General features: G+C 44.6%; 1 protein-coding gene across 1 annotated transcript in view; it reads right to left on the reverse strand.

Moving 5' to 3' along the window:
- Window positions 1-1,749: 1,749 nt before the first annotated feature.
- The window catches only part of RUNX1 (runt-related transcription factor 1), a gene marked incomplete at its 5' end in the record, with an annotated part of 67,073 nt that continues 53,496 nt past the window's right edge, over window positions 1,750-15,326 (reverse strand). Inside the window, 2 exons of the mRNA XM_009874202.1 lie at window positions 1,750-2,243; window positions 5,828-5,989. Coding sequence (XP_009872504.1) covers window positions 1,750-2,243; window positions 5,828-5,989 — 656 coding nt within the window. The remainder of the gene's footprint in view (window positions 2,244-5,827; window positions 5,990-15,326) is intronic.

The raw sequence follows: 15,326 nt of genomic DNA on the forward strand, positions 1-15,326 counted from the left end.
TAACGATGGGCAACGATGACGACTCTGTATTAAACATGCTGTTGGTATAAGCCCTGCATATTTGCTGCAGTGCTGGATATTGGGCACACCAGTTTTAAATACCCTTCCTCTTCCCTCGGAAGATGGTGACAGAAGAACCGTTAAGGCCCCTTCTTTGCTAGATGACTTTCCAAGTGAGCTTAAGGACCCTGTTGAGGTTGAGTGTGATGCATGAACTGATCTGTTCTCCAGCACAGTTGAACGAGGGTTTTGTACCAAGCAGAAATCTTGGCTCTGCTGAGCTGGGAGCAAATGTCACACTGAGTCCACCAGACCCAGGACTTTACCCTTGCCCTGATAACTGCGTGCTGGCTTTCACTTTTGAAAGACTTAGGAGGCCTCCACTGGTGCTCATGGGAAGCCTGGGCAAACTCGGGAGCAGAACAGACCAATAATGGGATGTATTTAGTCAGGAATTTTTGAGCCTGCCTTATGAAATATGTACATTCTGGTTACTGATCCTGAGGATCACCACCGGTGACAAAAGAAACGTGAGGAAAGAGTAGAGAGAGATGACTCCACTGGCTGGGAAGGCACAGAAAGTCACAGGGATTTTGGTACCAAAATCGTTTCACTGGGAGTTGGGCACCTAAATGCCTTTGACGATCTGAGCCCAGTTAACTGTGTAAAATGAGAGTGAAATAATTGTAAACAGTATTTCTAGATAATTAGGAAGTCACTTTACCCATCATTGTTCCAGCCGTTTTCAATGTGGTAAATTTGACTTTGGCTGCTACCAAGAAAGGCAATTGCTGATCTTTTTTAATATAGGCATATTTAAATAATAATAGTATCAACAAATAAGAAAAGTCTAAATATCAAGCATAAATATCAATGAACTCATAAAAGTAGTACAGTAGTTGAAAATGACCCAAGGCTGTATTTGAAAAAAAAGTCCAAGAGAAAAAAGTTAAATTAAATCATTGAAAAAGGGGCTGATTCTTTCAGTTGACAAAGCAAGAAAGAAGCAAGCATGTTTAAAAAAATTAAGGGAAAATTTTTTTTTTTGCAATTTATAAGGTGCCAAGAGAAGTAAAACAAATTAGATGCAAAGCAGGATGAGCTGCATCCTAAAAAACAAAACAAAAAAAACCCAAAACAAAACAAAAAAAACCCCAGCAATAAAAAATTCCATATTCTTTGGAATATACAACGTGGTTAAAAAAAAAAAAAAAGAAAAAAAAAGAAAGAATGAAGTCCAACATGTAAAACCTCTCATTCACAGCATTGCTAAAACAGAAGCGTTCACAGTTTCCCTCTGGGAATCTTCCTATACTTCCTTACAGTTATTATGTCCATAAGATGCAGTAAACTCACTAAGATTTTTTTTTTTTTGTTAGATTTTAAGTCTTAAAAATAGAACTGAACCAAAACTCTCTTTTGGGCTGTGGAGACCTTCAAGCCCAGGCATGTTAGAAAGCCACGGGCTTGGAAACAGTCCGGGTACCTTTCTAACCCACCCTCATGACCTCCGGACTACCAACTTGGGCGTCCTCCTTCCCAGAAGCTCTGCCCAGCAGGGAATGATGCTTTGCTGGAGCGACGTGGCTTTGCCAGAGGCAGCTACTACACGCCCGCACCCCTGGGAGCGCTGGCTTCTGAAGGGTTTGTTTCCGAAAGGGATGTATGAACTCAGCAGGGCCCATAAGCCAGACCTGCGGGCACCAAGAAAGCACATTTAGTCCTGACCCGTGACTCTTTAAAATTCGTTCAGTATGGTCGCCACACTGCTTCCTCTAGCCTCCCTGTGGTTGCCATGTTGGTGGGGGAGTTGCTGTGGCTCCCTTCTGCCTCAACCACGTCGCTTTGGTTGGGGAGGTTGGGGTTGAGGAGCGTCGATCCCGTGGAGGCGTTGGTGCAGGGAGGGTGGATGCGAGGCGGGGACCGGTCTCCCCCCGAGATCATGGAGAACTGATAGGAGCCGGCGGAGGTTCCGTAGTAGAGGTGGTAGGAGGGTGACGTGGTCTGGAACGGGCTGCCCTGGGCCTGTGAGGAGCCAGGGTAGGGAGGTGGGAGGTAAGTGTGGTATCTCGTGGCCGTGGACATGGCAGACATACCGATTCCTATCCCTGAACTGACGGGCGTTGGCGTGTAGGTGAACGCTCCCGGGTAGTGCATCCGAGGGTCAGAGATTGAGGGGAGCGTGGAGAAGGAGCGGTCGATTCCCACCCGGGGGTCACTGAAGGCAGTCAGGTCAGAAGCACCTGGGTGGTGGGGAAGAGAGACAGAGAACTGGTGAGCTGGCAGAATGGAGGTTCACCTGTTCAAGGGCAATAATCAACATCCAAATCCACGTCTACAAAGCAGCCAGAGCAGAGCTGTCCCTCACCTGCTCTTTAACAGGGTCATTGTAATGCTCGCAGATCTGGATGTTTTGGATTAATTTCAGTAAAGCGGCAATTAAAGAGGAGCGCCAAGCTCCCGCCCTGTTTTGTATGTGTATGTGTTCGTTCTTAGAGACCTTACAGGACATGCAATTACTTAAACTTCCAGAGTGTCCTTGTCCTCAACAGGTGAGTGGGAAGGAGGGACACAGATCTTAAGCTCTTTGGCCAGCAGCACTTGACTCACCAGGCACAGTGATGGGGCCTAAATATGAATTGTCCAGCTTCTGCATAGTCTCTCCTCACACACGGTTTTATTTGCCAACTCAAATGGGAAGCTCCCTGGAGCAGAGATCGTCCTTTAGGTGCACGAACGTGCACAGGCAGGGTTTACATACACAGACTCAGCCCAGCCCTCAGCACTCGGGAGCAACAGATCTGCATTGACTCTCAACAGTAGCACAGTAAAGATACATCAGGTTCACTTAAGGTCTTCGTATCTGGGTCCTCATAGAATGTCTACGTAATTGTTACTAGCTTCTGAAAATCTTGGCTCTAATGAGTATGTACAAAAAACCAACAAAAGTACTGCCTTTTTGAAGCAGTTTGATATATTTGGTTGGCCTTCTTTCTTCCTTTCATATGTGCTAGAAGCCTTTCTCATCTTGCTAAGTGAAATGTTTATAGAACAGTCAAATTCTGCTCCGCTTTCTCTGACATCAGTGGGAGTATGCCCAGTCCCATCGTCTCCTTCCGTGGTGTGCAAGGATTAAACAAGTGGAGTAGATAATGGCCTCTTTAGGAAGGATCTTCATCATGACTTAGATTAATGGAGGATGTCAGTCCCTAGAGTTGGCAGCTATGCGTGATTAAAATAACAACAATAATAATTAAGAAAAAATTTTCCAGAAGACAAGGCGTGGAGTCTGCAGAAGAGGAGCCATGCGCTGAAGGAAATACTCATGAGAAGAAGCAGAGAGAAAACAAAGCTCTTGGCTCTGACCAGATTTAAAGCTAGAGCAGACACACTCCAGCGCCAAGTTCTGAAAGCTCGTCAACGATACAGCCAGCACAGTTTGATGAATTTCTATAAATTTCTTAGAAAAGCTCTGACGCATGCTGTGTGCTTCGTTTTGAGTTTGCTTTCTATGTTTTTCTGGAAGATTAATGGGACCCCTGAACACATTTCCTTCTCCTAGACGCCAGCACCTTTAGATCTAACATGGCAAGGTACACTACAGTGTGGCAGGAACTTCAGAGTAGCTAAGGTTGAAGGTGGCATCTAACAATTTGCCAGATTTTAAATGGTACTTCCACACCTCATTCTGAGAAAGAAATCAAAATTTCTGAAACTGCCTGGATGCATCACTTACCAGGTGAGGGTTTCTTCTGCCCAGTTTGGCAAAAAGCAGAATACTGAGATTTAATGTCAATGTGTTTCATGTCTGTCCCATATATCTGGTTTTTCTTTTGAGGTATTGTGTCTTTCCACGGTATGGCCCAAAAAACCCACAAATTTGCTCTTTGTTCTGACAATGAGAAATTTTGTGCACAGATAGCAGGCATGTGTAACAGTAATGGGCTTGGGGAGAAAATGCTGTCAAAGATTTTTTCTGGGAATACTTAATGACATTTAATATAGAAGTAACATTTCAGAAGCATTATAAAAAAAAACATTTAAAATATCTAGAGATGAGCCCCTATGTACAGAATTAAGACAGGAAAGAAAGAATGCTGACACGTGAACAAAGATCTAGATTCCTTCACAATCATGGAGAAACTATGCCTGCCCTGAGGTAAATCACTTTCACTGTGGGCACGAAAAACACCAACAAGCCCCAGTGCTGATGCTCTACCTCCATGGTCACCACATGCCATAAAAGAAACAGAGTGTGCAGTTCCTCCACGCGTATATGATTGTCGTCTGTCAGTCTGTGCCCTCCTGGGGGCAGCTCTGATGGAAACCTTTGAAGCTCATAGCACTCACAGTGCAAGAAGAGCCCTGGTACACCGTGACGTTGGGGCACTATGGCAACACCAAAAATACCATGTTTCAACATGGAGTGTGTTCGCTCATTTGAGTGCAACCTTAGTCGCCACACTGGTAAAGGCTAAATGTGATTAACACTCAGTCTGATTCACGTATCCACACCTACAAGTACACATGCACCAGGTACCCCTGTATAGGATTTGAAAATCAATGGTAAATAGTGATTTCAAACATTTCTGTCAAGAAGCATTACTTTTCTAAGTAAAAAAAACTTGATGAAATAATTTACTTGAGAAGACTACTTGAAATTTTCTGGTTGCTAGGAAGAAAGATCTTTTTCATCCTTCTCCATTTTCTCCATGTCTGCATTTTGCCAGTGGAAAGTAGTGCAAAGGGAGGGAAACAAAGAGGAGAGAGAAAGTAAAAACGAGACTTTTCATTTTAAAAGAAGTGTGTCAATGAAGAACGAGAATTGTATAGATATTTTTTCTTAAAAAAACCAAGAAATGTCCTTTTTTTTTTCCTTCTGAGAAGTTTCCTATATTTTCAGATGTAAGTAGCACCTAGACCTAACAAATAACTGACTTTTGGTGGGCATCATCCCTGTGACGCTTTCAAAGGAGGATCTATATGACAACAATAGCACAGGCTGGAGCACATTCAAGCGATTCTCTCTGATCTTAGACGAAGCCCTGAGTATTCAAATGAGAGCAATATGTGAGGCCAGAGAAGATGTTTTTGAAAAAGCCATGTGCAAATTTGAATTATATGGCTCTCATTCATTTTAAGAAAATTCCTGTTATTGAACACACACATACTGGTTCAATATGTGTGGGTTAAAATCAGCACATGGTCAGCTGAATACGGCGGAAACCAGGCGAGTAGCTTTCACTTCCATGCTATATTTTTATGTTGGCTTGTAAAGCCCTGCGGTACAATTTGACAAAGATGTAACAAGACAATCCAGTGCAACACTTAAAATGTCAAAACCCACCATACTGCAGTCAGTGTGTCCACCCGTAACCTACTGTGCTCTGGTCTGAATTTAGAGTGAGGGAAGGAAACAGAACTGAAATATCCCTGGCATTCATTCCTTGGCAGGTATGATAGCTCTTTAGCGCTCCAAACTATTTTTATAGTTCCATACATCTTCAAAGTGCTGCTTTCTCTTCTTTTTTTTCCTTTTCTTTTTTTCTGACAACCATATATTGGGCTCCAAATCATATTTCTTTACTCTGCGCAAATCCCAGCAAAGCTTTGGAAAAGGTTTGCTGCAGAAGGCCCACAATAGGCTTCACTGCTACTGGAGAATGGACTTGATGATCTCAGAGGTCTTTTCTAGCCTCAATAATTTTGTGATTCTGTGAGGAAAGCCACGATGACACCCTATGACACCGCAACCAGTTTGCTTTTGGAGTCAGCCTCTGGGCTTTGGTGAGACCCCATGTGAGGGGACTAATTTTTAGGTACTTACTTGACAGCCGGCTTGAAAGCTCTGCGGTGAGGGATGTCATGCCGCTAGCCCTGCCGGGTGATATTGGTGTGGCGGGGTGCACGGAGGGGGTGGCAATGGAGCCCAGGTACTGGTAGGACTGGTCGTAGGACCATGGTGGAGATGGCTGTACTTGCCTCGTGTCTGCAATGAGAAAGAGACCTATAGGCTGTTTTGAATGATAAAACTTTGCAATCAAATATGTGAAGCCCAAACCACGTGGTGGAAATAGAAACTTAAATGCCAAGGTAATTACATTTCAGTTCCATAACCCCCTTTGTCAAGAGACCTTCAGACAAATTGCTTTCTAAAATATTATTTGTGCATCTGTGGGTTTTGATAGGTTGATTTTGTCTTGTGGAGCTTTTTGGTATTTCACATTAATGGTGGACAGGCAAAAGCGGTCACAGAAAAGCAGATTAAGCTTTCCAAGGTGAAAGACTAGGCATTGCTGAGATGCATTAGTATTTCGGGCTGTGTGTTCGCAGCCCTTTTAGCCAAAAAGGCATGTCCTGCATGGCACCAAGGAGACAAAAATATTGAATTGTGAGTGTTTGTGTGCAAGCATGTAAGTAGAGAGAGGAAAACAACATGAAAATATGTGTGCGTGAGAGATGGAGAGTGAAATTAGTGTCCTCCAAAAGGCAGAAAGGCAGACTCCTAAGTGAATGAATAGGACTGGGAAATTTGACTCCCTCAGTCTTTTGAAAATCCCAGGCTTGATGAAATGAACGGGCATTTTGTATATCTGTTTTGTATACACTAAAATACAGAAACACAATTCAGAGTGATGGGTACATCTACTAGCAGTGGCTGAACTTCAGAAACAGAAGGACTTACACCAAACTCTATGGCCCCGCTAAGCTGAAAATGCAGACAATCTATGAGTATGAGTGTTCTGTAGAAGCTGCTGCTTCTTGGAAGTAATATCTCAAAATGCACAGATGCATAAAACATTTATGGACAAACATTAACCTGTTATTTTCTAGCCACACGACTAGTTTGGCTGATGTTTAAAATCAGATGCATGGCAGGGAGTTTGTCCAAACCAGTTGCAACAATGCAAAACCAACTCTTTTCTGCTTATTTCATCTCTGCATGTGAAGCTGGCATTTTTCAGTATTGAAATGTCTACTTTTGTATAAATCAAAGTGAGAAAGACTCGTCCTCCTCCCTTACCTACCCAGAATTTTTTTTACTCTTTTTAGTAAAAAATCTTTCCTATTTTCTTCAGCTCTAAGAGTGTTCTGCAGCCTCATCTAGATAATTGCCATTTTGAAAAAAGCAAATGTTGAATGAACTGTATTCAGACAGAACTGGTATCAGCATGGAGGGGAAGTTTCCTGAGTCTGAGATGGAAGACTTTGATCTTCCATGAGGAAGCCCATCTGGAAATTATTATTTTGTTGTGCTTTATGGAGATGAATTTTACATTTTGTTTGTTTCATCTATTTAGAAGGGAAGATTTATACAAAATTCCAAGCTTTAAAAAAACAACTAGTGAAGTCACTTGCAGAATAAACTAAAGCCTTGTTAAGATTTTTCTGCTGAGTAATGTATTCAAATTCAGCTATTATTAATATTTAAGTTTTTTCTTCCTCAGGCAGACTTCCTTAAAAATAAATTCAGTTGACTCATGCTGTTTAAAAAGCAACATCCAATTGGATTAAATGGAATTCAGTAAAAACAAACAAAAAGACATATGCACAAAGCCTGTCTTATTCTGAATTACAACATCATCTCATTGCTAATGTATGGTCAGTGTTTATTAAAGATGACAGGGAGACTGGTGAGGGAATTCAGTCTCCAGGGGTAGCATTAGGGTAAATACCACAAAGCATCAGCAGAGTAAGAATTGTAATGATATGGCATTGTGTGTTTCATTTCTGAAACAGGGTTAATTAAATTATTACTCTCTTATTTCAGCACTCAGTCCCACTGGTTTCAGTTCGGCAACGTGTCCGAGTACAAGAATGCTGATACGTGCACTGGAGGGATCACAGCCTAGGGACGGAAACTTCGGGCAGCCCTGGGTGTGTTCTGCCAAGGCTGATGGCACCGGTGACAGAGCCTTCTTTCTGTCACCTCTCTCGCAGGGGCTCTGTTCATCGTTACCACAGAAGCCGCTGAACCCCTCTACAAGCGTTTTATCTCCTGCCTTGAGGTGCTCTGTCCTTAGGTCTTAGCACTGTGGAGAAGAGGAGAAAAGTCTCTCTTCAGAGTGATTTGGGTGTGTGTGAAGGGAGTGCTGCCACCCATCCTTGTTTTTCAGGCTGAACGGAGAGAACGTACTGTTTGTTTTCTCCTGTTGCAGACTGTCACTGCCTGGTGGAGCAGCTCTGTCTGCCACTTTTCTCCCATTTCTTACATTGCTAGCTCCTCAGGACAGGAGACATAGTTTCATCCTGTACCTTGCCTAGCATCCTTGGGATCCAAGTCCATAAAACAGACCCAAGTGCAATAAACACATGAACAACAGTAAGAAGATGCAGGAAAAGCTGCAGCAGCTGCCGCAGCATCAAAAGAGGAAACAAGACTTTGTCACAGTTACTAAACACTGACATGACTAAACTGAAATAGGGATTCTTTCTTTCAGCGGTACTAGAATTAGCTTTGTGCTGTGTCCCGACAAGGAACTGGCTAATGGATCAAGTACGTGTCTTGCAACAGCCAGAGAGAGACTACCAGGGTATCTGACCTGCCTCATCCATTTGCTATTATTACTGACTTCTGGAGTACTTGAAACAGTGACAGGCAGCCCAAGAGATCCCCATTATTAATCTCCTCATCCCATTAAGCCTTTCTTAAATGAAGGTTCAACCTACCAATCAATTTTCCATCTTGGCACCAGTATTCCCAGTCCCTGTGTTTGTTCTTAAAGATTGGCTTTTTGACACCAGACTGCTGCAATCTATTCAGTGATGTTAATATAGTGCATTATATTATATATGTGTATTAAAGCAGGTTGTGCTGACTAACTCCAAGCATGACCTTCATAGTTTTTTAATAACAAGGGGAGAAAAACATCGTGATAGCATTTTTATAGCACCATTTCAGTATCAAGAGGCAGACTCAGCTCCCAGTAAAAGAAAGGTTTGCGTTTCCAGCAGCTTCAGTAGGATCTGGATCAGGGGCCTCAAATAGCATTTTATTTTTGTGATATCTGCTTTTCTTCAGCTTACAGGTTACCTAAAATTAAACTGGAAAGGGTTCAAATTTGCCACAGGACTAGGCTACACAAAAAGGCAGCAAACTCCGAATGCATCTCTTCTCTGCTTTCAAAATAAAAGAATTGTGCATCTCAAAAGTTAGTGGCTTGGCACAGGGAAGTGAATATGTGGCTTTGTGTGGCGGAAGTTGATTTGGTGAAAATATGCTGCAAATAAATGGGACCTGCTTCTCAGCTCAGAGTATCTGTGAAGACATTTGCAGGAAGAGCTACTTCAACAAAGGGAAATAACAGGGCTTTGGGTCCACACAGTTCTAAAGCCAAACAGCATTCCAAAATTATTTAAAAGCAGATCAAAATAGCATGAAACCAAGGAAGTTGCTGCAGTTGGAGGTCTGTGCCCAGTCCACCCGGTATTTCTCCCATTAGCAAGTACTTTCCATTTCTGCTTTTTATGGTGTGAGAAAATGTATTTAAAACATGAAAACAGTTATTAATTGCAATAAAACACTCGAGGGCAAGAATTATGGTGCAATAATTCACACCTTGCTGCGTAGTCACGAGCTCTCGGCCTCTCGCCTCATGCCTAACAAGCTATTAAGGCAGAAAGTATTGAACCATCTTTCATGCCTCGTCATGTTTTATTGCCACGAAAAAGGTTGCATTCGGCTTGTTTTAAAAAGTTGTAATTAAGCTGTACAAACGTTGCATAATGTTTAATAGTTTAATGAAACCAGCTTTGGTTAGAGGCTGGGTGGAAAAAATAAAAAAGAAAAGCCGGTCTCCCTTTTTTCTTTTTTTTTCTTTTTTTTTTTTTCTCCTAATGGTGCTCCCTTCGGTCCTAGTATTTAGCACTTTTCCAGCTATTTTGCACAGTGGAAAATTAAAAGCCTGACCCGAAGGAGGCGGAGGCTGGTCGGTGGCTCCTTTCTCCGGGAGGTGTCGGGGCCAGCAGTTTGTTATCAGTAGGTGGCAGCGGAGACCTTCCAGAAGGCGGCGGCGGCCGGTTCCGCGTCCCAGGACGCCCCGAGTCCCGCCGGGCTCCCAGCGCCGGTCGGGGAGCGCTGCCTTCGCTGTGAAACAACACCAGCATGGGCATGGACTTTTTTCTCCCGGAGCCCTCACGACCCTTCTTCGCACGACCTCTATTAATGAACCTATTAGTCCTTCCCTCCCGGGACTCCGCTGGCGCTGCCTTAACTGCAGCTCTTGCTCCGCACGGTCGCGGCGCGGAAGGAGCATCTCTCTGAGGAGCAGCTCTGGGCTCAGAGGTTTATGCAAGAGCAGGGATGCACAGGAGAGATGTGTCCACCCAGACCCGAAGGTGCCCTTGCTCAGCAGAACCGGCACAGTTAAGCAGAGCCAACAAACACCTGCCAGGCAATGGAGTTGTCCTAGCGTGGCTGTGACACAGAGTGTATTTTAGCTTCCAAACTCGTTATTGATAGTCAGGTACAAGAGGAAAAGAACTCAGAGCACAAGTTCTCAATCAAAAGCACAGCGTATCTCCTGAGCTCGCATGGAACATCCTTTTGTCTGTAAAACAGATCCTGAGCATACAGGACATAGAAATCACGGGGACATAATAAATGTAAAGTCCTGGGATGCTATTTCTATGTGATTGTTTTTCAGAGGGAACTGTGAAACAACACTCCCCTCTCCGTCCAAAAGAAAACACTGTGATGCTAATTTCAAGGCACTTGGAAAGTGTAAATCAGCAAGTTTCAGTGGGACTGCGGTGATTCATAGGACCAGGACGTTGCCTAAGATGATAGCAAAAAAGTCTATCACCTCATCGTTTCTATATAACAAACGTAACAATTCGTACCTAGCTGTCTAAAAGAAAGCTGCCACAAGATTTTATATTCTGATCAGAAAATACTCTCTTTTTTTTTTTCCATATTAAAATCCCTCAGCTTCCGGTTCAAATAACGGGTCCCACTGCATCGATGAGGCGAAAGGAAAAATGCTTATGGGGATGCATGCAGCTGGCGCTGGGCTGGATCCTGCACACCTCTGCATCTGTTTTCTGCCCTCAGAGTGCAGAGAGAGACGTTTCTTCCTGTAGTCACTGCAGGTCAGACATTGCTGCCTGCTTCCAGCCAAGAGGCGCTGCGTGGCCAAATCTCAGTATGATACAGCATGTTCCTGGAAGCTTCAGAAAGGAGCAGCAGGATGTGAGTCAGTATGCCGTGGCGTGAGGCGGGATGGCGTCGGAGCCGGCAGTGGCTTAGGAGGCAGCAGGTATATACATATATACATACATATATATATACATATATATGTCTTTGGCTCAGCCAGGCTGTCTGCCTGCCTTTCCACCTTCCCCTTCTTGCTGGGCTGTGCCTGCGCATGGACTGCCTGCCTGCTTTCTATCCTCCTGACCACCTGCCTCAGAAATGACACCTGCCTCCTCAAAAATATAATTACATGGATAAAATAAGCTGTGGAAGTGATTTTTCTCAAGCCAGGGTTCAGGGGAGACAAAGGAGTGAGCTTCGAGTACAGAGCAGCTAATTAGCCTCTATGTATGTCAGTGAAAACCCCCCCATCCTCGGCATAGCAAGATCAAGATGAATTGCGAAATAGCCACTGCTGTTGCCAGAGTTTTCTTCTCAAGTTGCAAAAATTTCTGCCAGTCATACGCAACAAACCCCGAAAGTCACATAGCAGCGAGCTTTGCAATTCCTCCACCACCCTGGCAAGCACTTTAAAAGCAGCAAGTGGCAGAAGACACGGGGTGAATGAAAGCTGGGATTAGTTTACTGGTGTCATACTTGGAGGCAGACAAGGAGAGAGTCAGGTCCTTAACTGCTTTGAAAGAATTTTCTGAGTCTGGGATTTGTCCATCTGTCCCATCATCCTATCCGCACCACCACCCCCCTCCCCGGTCTGATTTGCTAATCTTTCCAAAGGGAAACAGTTTTTATAGTGTGACTTTCACTTCCTTTGAGTGTAAGGCAGGAATGGTCTTGATTAGACTTGTTCATTCAGAGACGTGTCTTGCTTAATAGAGGAAATGGACTATGAGCACAGAAATGTAGTTTTGTGCTCAGGGGAAAGATGCTGCCTGCCTGAAATCTTCAGTTCAGTCTTTCCTCCTTCCCCCACCTTTGCCAACATCTCTCACATGCCTGTCTCTGCCTCTTCCTCCTGCTTGCTGTCTCACACTAGCTCCTAGCCCTGTCAGCTTCAGGTGAAGGCGTGACAAGCAAAAGGGACCATGATATGGTCCTTCATGAGTCTGACCTAGTCTCTCTCTGAAGCAAGGCATCCAAAATGACTCAATCTCCCTCCCTCGCTCCAGACCCAGCAAACGCTCAGCCTAATGCAGCACTGTGAAAAGGTGTGTCATCTCCCAGCAGCTGAAAGAATTAGTCAGTAGCTTAAATAAGGGGGACTTTCCAAAGGACACTGGCAGTGGCAGCAGCTACACAAGGCTGGTATTCTCATACCTCTCAGTGCTGGAACATGAGGAGCTGGAAAATTACAGAGCAAACTGTAAAATTCCACCAGCAGCTACTTCACCCTGCAGGGTGGTTTCCCTCCATGTGCCAGGCTGTGGAAACCACTGTCACACCACAGAGCCACCTCCCAACACAACAGCTGGGAGACCTGCAGGTTTCACAGAGGTGGGTGCGAGCTTTGATTTGCCCCGAGGGGAACTTTTTCAAAGCCTTCTAATTGCCACTGGAATTTATAGGAGGTGAACATTCCCTTCTCTATGTGTCCTTGAAAAGCCCCCTTTAGATTGCTAACAGGTGACGGGACTTGTGACGGGACTTACTCTGACCGAGGATGACAGTGACAGAAATTTTTAAGATGGGGGGTGGGGCGTGGAAGAGCCACCCAAATCCCTGGCTATTCTCTGGAAGAAAGATTTTTGGCAGTGAGCTCCTGCCTCAATGTTTGCTTTATTTTTATTTCAATATTACTGTGGTTTTGTGGAGTATTGCAGAGGCTACAGAAGTTCTAGAGGCATTTGAGCCTCTAAAAAACCTCCTGTGGGGTAGGAAAAGTGAGGGAGTTTCTCCACACTGAGGCATCACACTCTTGAGAATAAAGAAGAAAAATATTAGCCTCAAGCAGAAATCTTTCAAAAAAGGCTGCTTGTTCTAGCTGCAGTCCTTAAGAGTTGTTGCAGAACTTCTCAAATTGTAGGTGATGCACACACATACAGGAGCGTACCAGCCCCTGAGAAGGATCAAGTGTATGGCAAAGATGACCCTGGAAAACCAGTAAGAGTGGTGTCATTAGGTTCTGGGGCTCAGAGCACTATTTCTACTGTTCATCCAGTACTTTGCATTCAGTTTCTGTGTATCATCAATCCCAACTCATTCTCTGCGTTAGCTCATTTCTTTTCACTGCTACACTAGGAAAGGGTCTTGGGAACAAAAATGATACAAGTCTGCCAGTGCCTTTTAGTGTATCAGTTCACCAGTCCTGAATATAATGAAAGACTAGAAGTCTTATGTAAAGATTTTTGCTAGCTTTTCTTTAGAAATGGATGCCAGGGAAGGAAAGAAACCAAATGAGACCATCCTAAGGGTTTGATTTCCTTCCCTCTTTTCATGTCAATGTCAAGAAAGACAGTGCTCCAGTGATAGTAAGATACCTGGAGATGATACCAAAGGCACCTGTTCTAGATGTTGGGGGATATTTGGGGCATGGAAGGAGATGTGTGTATTCCTTCATATCTACAGCTGCCTGAATGAGCTGCCTGGAGTAGCTGAACTACATATGCACAATGCGTCATAAAGAAAAAGGTAGCATTTTAGTAATGGCAACCGGACGTGGGGTGGACACCCCCTAAAAAACCTCTCAGGTCTCATTGCTAACTTGGTGCCAGAATCAGGAAGTGCAGACAACTCCACATACCAAACTGTGGAAACTCTGATTTCACAATCAACATATGTGCTGCCCTAGCAGGTTAGTACATAAGCTGCTCAAATGAAATATAAACCATCCCTCCTCCTGAGTAAGCACACTCCTTCTGGGCTGGCGTCACTGCTGCTTTGAAGAACATGATGGCATTATGGGCAAACTGCAAAATCTCTGGGTGCCAGTGACACGCAGAAGTTGGAAAGCTGAGTTTTGCAAATTAAGGATGCATTGTTCTTTGTCTTTGGAGGTATGAGTCACCCGGGAGAGCTGCAGTTATTTGCTCAAGAGGGAGACTCCATTCTACCAACTGTTCTCCTCTTCCCTCCCTCTCTGCATCAGAAAGGAATAAAGTAAAAGAATTCAGCCTTGACCTTCCACTCTTGGCTCCCCTGGAGGAGACGTGCTGCCACACTTGATGCCGCTGTGGTGTTCTCCCCTATCTCTAAGAGCACTGCTAAAGCACAAACTGAAACAGTGAGGAAATCAGGGACGGATAGCACGTGGATGTCGCAGTGAGCAGACTTCGCCCTCCATCCTGCTGTGCCCAGCCGGGGAGGTGGCGCAGTGCCGAGAGCACCGTGGCACAAGCAGAAAGATGCCAGCACAAGCACGTACATGTGTGTACATGCACATACACATGGGTATGTGCACATACGCTTGTCTGCTTGCTGCATGGCACTGTGCTTTCTTTTAGCTTCATAGGTGGTGGGAAGAAAACAGGCTGTATGCTGCTGCTGCGGCTGGGAGGGTGTATGATCTGTGGTGACCTGCACAGGGACTAGAGGTTGAGACTTTTCAGAGGATTTATTGCTGCCTTGTCCATCTTGGTAAATCCATACCTAGAAATCACATCTCTCTTGAGTCTGGAGGGGAATCACTTGGGGACTGTGGCAGCTTCCCCTCACCTGCTGCCACAGTCCATATGACAAATCCCACAGGACAACAGAGCACCTCTCTTCCTGTCCCACTTATCCCTCTCCAGCTTCTCCCTTCTGCTGCTCTAGGTCTCAACTGTTGCTCTAGGTGCAAGCTACTGCTCTGCCTTCCCCTGAACCACACGTGATTACCTCCCAGCTAATTAATTTCTTGACCCTCGCACTGCCCCCTGAGGAAGGGTATTATTACAATCCTCATTCTAACAGACAGAGAACACCATGGTGCATATAGGAAGCAAGGCTCCAGTTCAGAAGAGCATTCAGGGCACGGAGCTCAGCACTTGGCTGAGTCAGAACACATGCAGATCACCTCATGTCACCCTGGCGAGGAAAGTTCACCTGTAAAAACAGCTTGGGGGAGATGTATCTACTTTGTGCTGGTTAGCTCACATCCTGAAAGCAGTCTACCTGAAGTGTAGGGCTCAGGTAGGGTACAATGCTCACTGAGAATCAGGTCAATTAACCCATCTCACTACCTTGCTGCTGGGGAGAG

This window comes from Apaloderma vittatum, unplaced genomic scaffold (genome assembly GCF_000703405.1).
Source record: "Apaloderma vittatum isolate BGI_N311 unplaced genomic scaffold, ASM70340v1 scaffold2288, whole genome shotgun sequence".
Lineage (NCBI taxonomy): Eukaryota > Metazoa > Chordata > Aves > Trogoniformes > Trogonidae > Apaloderma > Apaloderma vittatum.